This window comes from Haplochromis burtoni, unplaced genomic scaffold (assembly GCF_018398535.1).
Source record: "Haplochromis burtoni strain Fernald_Lab_line unplaced genomic scaffold, NCSU_Asbu1 Contig_948, whole genome shotgun sequence".
In the NCBI taxonomy this organism is placed as follows: Eukaryota; Metazoa; Chordata; class Actinopteri; order Cichliformes; family Cichlidae; genus Haplochromis; species Haplochromis burtoni.
Genome location: NW_024583309.1, coordinates 52,097 through 57,987, shown reverse-complemented (window position 1 = coordinate 57,987; position 5,891 = coordinate 52,097). Strand labels below are relative to the sequence as shown.

Sequence of the window (5,891 nt, the reverse complement as noted above, 5' to 3'; positions counted from 1 at the left end):
AATTTTTCTATCGAGAAAAAGTTATATCGCGATACATATCGTTATCGTTCTATTGCCCAGTTCTATTGTTAACATATGAATACATAAAAATAGAGACAAAATGCAAAAATTTCAGTCACTAAAAGTGGTCCACAGACGTCTTGGATGATCTGTTAGTAAAGTTAACCAAGACATGTTATTAGTCATATTAAAAATACTTTGAATTCTCTTGAATTAGTTGACCTGTCACTCAAAGCACGCGTGGCCCTACTAATGCATAAATTTGAGCCTTAAGCCTAATAAAGTTTTATACCCTGTGCCGTTGCCTTGAAGAGAAAATTACCCAAAGAAACTGAAACAATGTTTTATACTTGGCTGATAAAATGCTTATTTTGGTTTTTAAGTTCAAGAGAAATTGGCTTGCTTTTAGAGTCTGCCACAAGTGGCCATCCAAGGAACTGCATTTTTTTGCACTGTGTTGGGCCTCGTTTTATTACTAAAGTCTGGCACTTAGCTTAAATAAGTACATAAGTAAAAGAAAAGAAAAAAGATCTAAACTAAAATTTTCATAATCTAGCTGATTTCACGCCATTTTAGCATAAAGAGACACTCAAAGCTTGGCAAAACAATCTGATAATCAGAAGGTTAAGGTTGGTAAACCCTCTTTGGACAATTACTGTTTTGAATAGAGTTTTAATTGTTGGTCATAGTGACAAAGATTATGGACTAAATTTAGGGATTTCTCAGAATGGCTACGGCTAATGTCTTCAGCCTTGTTAAAAAATCGAGGTTACAAATCTTAATGGCGATGAACATTTTTGTTATGTTTCAGTGTACGTGAGGTCATGTGTGGCGATGTGTAGCGCGAAAGTTTGTCTTGATGTTTAGGGGCTCTGACTTTGATGGAAGCTTCTTGTCTGCCTATAGTGTCCTGCATGTGTGTGTGTTGGTGGAAGCATTCATTAGCTGCCCTGATTAAATCTCCCAGCCATTACTGCTCTGCTCCCCTTCTAAGCGGGTATTAATCAGCCTGACAGGATTTAGTGTCTGTAGGTGCAAAGCAACACAACAGGAAGCCTGCTTGGGTTTCTCTCTGTTCTTCTTCTTCTCTTGTGGAAGTTTTGAATGCACTGACATTTTTTATGTAGCAAAATCTTTGAATTCAATTTAACTTTTCAATTTCAGTTCATTTCAGTTTTATTTATACAGCGTCAAATCACAACAACCATCACCTCAAGGTTCTTTATATTGTAAGGTAGAACCTAAGATGTAATTGTAATGTGTTCTTTTTAGGTTGTTTATTACATTTTATAGGCTTCTGAAAAAGCCAAAGGTTTAGTAAATAAATCTTTTTCAGCAGTCTGCTTACTGTCAGAACTGTTTTTACATTTAATTTATCTCTGAAATTGTGCTGAGCAACATGTTGCTCTGCAGCAGCAGATTGCTCTGTAACACAGCTGCACTCATTCATGCAGTCTGGAAGCTTCCCACTAAAACCAGTGCCTTCCCATTTAAACTGCAGCAGGTTTGGACTTTTGCATCAAAATAGAATTTTGAAGTTTTGACTTGACAAAATGATCAATAATATTTTTTTTCCTCTTAATGCAGCCCGAATATGTAATTTCACATGAACGCTACATTCTGTATTTTCTTTGAATATTTTGATCCTACATACAACGGCATTAAGCTAATGCAGAAATTCCACAAACTGCATTTCCTTGAATGCTCAGTTGAGACGAGCTCCCAAAACAGATTGATAGCTAAAGGCTCTCTTATTAAAATAACCTGCAGAAACAAACATGTTTACATACTGGTATAAAAACCAGTTTGGGTTTTCATAGCTCATTTGTTTAGGGCCTAAGAACTGCATTTTCATGGGCGTGGCCAAGCTAACTCAGGCTGCGAGGAGCATTCCTGCCTTTTGGAAAAATATGCAACTTCTTTTAACCATCTAAAAAATAAAGTGGCTTTCTATTAGGGGTAGGGGGAGAAATTGATACAGCACAGTATGGCGATAGTTTGTTTGGTGATATTGTATCACTACAGAAAACTAAATATCAGTATTTTATTAGGTAATTCAAATATTCTAGGAACACTATGAACAAGAGGGCTCATCTCATTCACCAGCATTCTGAGATAATGTTAGCCGAGCAAACTTGAATTAAATCTGCTCACCTGCAAAACCATCCAACACACAATCCGAACGAGGTTGTAGGGACTGACTTCACTCATTGATGTTAAAATCAATCCATAACATTTATGTGAAGTGGGGGGGTTTTCACAGATTATTGGTTGATATTCTGTCTCTCTCCATTAGATTTAAACTTTTATAAAAATGTAGAGACTGTTTTTTTGTAATTGAGCAAACTTACAAATTCAGCAGTGGATCAAAATTAAAAAATGTTCCCACTCATTCACAGACTGATATCTGACTGACTTATAACAGCATTTGGCAGGTTTTAGTAGAAGAAAAAACTGAAATGAAATAACTTTATCTTATTGGATAAAACAGAAACTGAAAAAGTTTGGACTTCATTTACATAATTTGCAGCTGAAAAACATGATAAATTGCAATACTCAGCATATTGCAAAATTCTTAAATCGCAATAATGTCATATTTTGAGTACTTTGATAATACTTTCTGTGTACTTAACTGTACTAACAGCCTTTCTAAGAAGTCAAAGTTCTAGTTGTGCTGAGTGAAGCTGTATTCATTTGTATGCTACATACCATTAATTAGCAGGTATTTCCTGTAGCCATTAATCTGAAGTAGAGAGCTTATGCCTGACTCTTCATGTCTCGAGGGGCTCGATGGCTGATGCTAATGTTACCAACACTTGCCAAGGGAGCAACCTCAAGGCTGCCGAGTGTTCAGCTCGTCTGTTGGCTGATATCTCCACACCTCTCCTCATAGCTTCAGGTCTGCCCTCGCAACATAAACATATAATCTGCTCTTAGCAACTTATTAGAGTATAACCTTTCCTCTGCGCAACCCTAGGGACTTAGTTTGAGCTTAGAGGGATCACCATGGAAACAGCAGAGTTTTGAGCAAGCCAGAACACAGAAGTGTCAAAATCATCATCCCCCGACTCCAAACGGCAAAACGGTGACCTGAAGAGACCACAAGTGGGGATGAAACGCACCCCTTCCTTAGAGGCCACAGCTGCACTTACCTGTCATAGTTTGAAATTTTAAAAAAAAGATAGCGGACAGCTGTGAGCAAATCGAAGACTTCCCAGTAAATAACTAAATTGCAATAAAAGTGATGCTCGTCCTTAAACACGTTCAGATGGTAGCCTGTTTGATGAATTGCTGGTTCTGTCACGTTTTATCACTTCAAAGTGTAATAGAAATCAAACATATCAGTGTCTTGTATTGTCAGCAACGGCGGGTCCATTTGGTTTTATTGCACCGAGGTTTTCTTTGCTGTCAGCTCCATAAAGAGTACTGTACACCTTTAAGATCAGCTCCCTTCAACCAGTGTATGGTCAGCACTTCCTTTGGGGATATGCACATCAACTTAGGATGCAAGCCCAGACAAAGTATTGACAGTGATGTCTTTATTCAGTTTTTTTTCATGTTTTTTACCCTTTAGATAACAGACTGACCCAGGGGAAGCAGGCTGGGGAAGAAAGTGGAGGAAGGAAGGCTGCTTGACTAAGGGTATATGGGAGGTAGCATAAGGCCTTGTGTTGGCAGCAGGGAGGAAGCGGTTGTAGTCCAAACTGTGTTCAAACCTTTAACCCACTGATTGGTTTTATGCTGCGGCTGCCAGAGTGCTGTCAGCAAGAGGAACACAGTGAGTGATGGGGTAGGGATCCTGCTTACTCTGTCTCTGCAGACCTCTGCTCTCACTTAGCTTTAATTACACTGACCAGAGTGGAGAATTTACACCAGTCAGCCTCTCTGCTCTCTTGTCACCCTGCTTGATTCTTTTATCTTTCCCTGCAGAGTTTCAGAGTATGTGGGACGATGAATCGCAGCATCCTCACCGACGCTCTGTTGACTGTGCTCACGTTTCTGTGTTCTCTCTCCAGACGAGGTGACGATGGAGGAGGTCGGCGATGCTGCCCAGCTGAGGGCGGGAGAACTCATCATCATCGTAGTGGTGCTCGTAATGTGGGCAGGTAATATTTCTGTTCAGCGATGCACATTTGTCACCACGGACCTCGTAGGAATCCACTGTCTTTGGGCAAATGTTCCTGTTAAGAGAAACAGTGGCTGCGGTATCATCCCTCTGTAATGAGTGCCAGACGCCTGCAGGGACTTCGAGATGATGTAAAGATAGCTAGTGTGAATTTGGGCGGTAACGCATCAAATCCAAGTCTCAGTTTGATAAACTCATCAACAGGAAACAACTGCAAAAAATAAGCTAAAGGCTTATCAGCAGACAAGCAGCTCTTATAGGAAAATGCTTATCAAAGATGTGTTTATTTAAAGCAACATACATACTTCCTTTATTATGTTATAAATGGTGCTGGTACATAGCAAGTCTCCTGTTATTATCAAACCTGACTGCTTCCTTAATATTCCCATGACATGGATAATGCACGTAAGATGGACTGGTACTTATTTATGGTACCTTTCTATTCAGTAAGTGTTTGTTATTACAAGTCTCAATCATTAAAACACAAATTCACACATTCAATTTAATTCAATTTCATTTATACAGCGCCAAATCACAACAACAGCCACCTCAAGGTGCTTTATATTGTACGGTAGACCCTATGATAATACATACAGAGAAAAACCCAACAATCATATGACCCCGTATTAGCAAGCACATTGGCGATAGTGGGAAAGAAAAACTTCCTTTTAGCAGGAAGAAACATCCGGCAAAACCAGGCTCAGGGAGGGGCGGGGCCATCTGCTGCAACCACTGGGGAGTAGTGATGGGATTTCCGGCTCTTTTTAGAGAATCGGCTCTTTCGGCTCGGCTCACTAAAAAGAGCCGATTCTTTTGGCTCCCAACCTGCTCTTCAGGTTGTTTTGTTGTTTTAATTAATTTATTATTAACGACAATATAAAATTATACACAAAAGGAATTACTAATGCAAAAAAATGTGGATTTATTTATATATGTTTATATATAAATATATGCGGTGGCCCCTTGAGACAAAGCACGTACAAACTCCAAAACACACTTCTAGCGTTAACTGAACTTCCAAAACAGAGCTACCTAGATCACTTAAATTACACAATTGAAAGCATATATGTATTGTTTGTGTATTTATACACAAGCACTCATATATATTCAAATAATTCAAAAAAAAGTTCATTTACCTGTTACTACCACACACCAAATCCGGTCGTTGGTACTTCCTGGCGTGTGTAGCCACTAGGTAACAAAAGCTTTTACATGTTTTGAAAGAGTGAAGAGAGTGCGAAAATGCGAGAGAGAGGGTGAGAGAAAGGAGCCAATAAGGAGTCGGCTCACGTCGTTCTCTTCAAAGAGTCAGCTCTAAGAACCGTTTCGTTTGCGGCCGACACATCACTAGTGTGGAGAGACCGGTCTCCCCAACCAGTCACTGTATTCCAGTGGATACAATGGTGTGTGTCAGGATTTATTACCGGATACGTTGGCACGAGGACTGTAGGAGTCAGGGATCGATTCCCGGCAATCTATAACCACCCGTCTGTAAAACATTGTCCAGTAACAAGACTAAACTTACAGCCCTGCTAGCAGCTCTGTGATGATGCTAACCTTAATGCTGCTTCAAACTAAATGCTAACATTAGGATTCTACCATATTTACCATTTTCACCATTTTGTTTTGACCTTGCTTCTATGCTAAATGCTAAATGTAAAGCACTGATGGTTCTGCTAGATTACATGTCAAAAGATCTTTGACATTGTGACGGTGAGACAGTTTGCTTGAAATCAGTTGAAATCATCATGTGAGAAGGAAAATT

At 39.4% G+C, this 5,891-nt stretch overlaps 1 protein-coding gene across 1 annotated transcript in view; it reads left to right on the top strand.

The window, feature by feature from the left end:
* Window positions 1–5,891, top strand: part of LOC102311805 (fibronectin type III domain-containing protein 5) — a 45,599-nt gene that overhangs the window by 23,967 nt on the left and 15,741 nt on the right. The window contains exon 4 of the mRNA XM_005951704.2: window positions 4,017–4,106. Coding sequence (XP_005951766.1) covers window positions 4,017–4,106 — 90 coding nt within the window. The remainder of the gene's footprint in view (window positions 1–4,016; window positions 4,107–5,891) is intronic.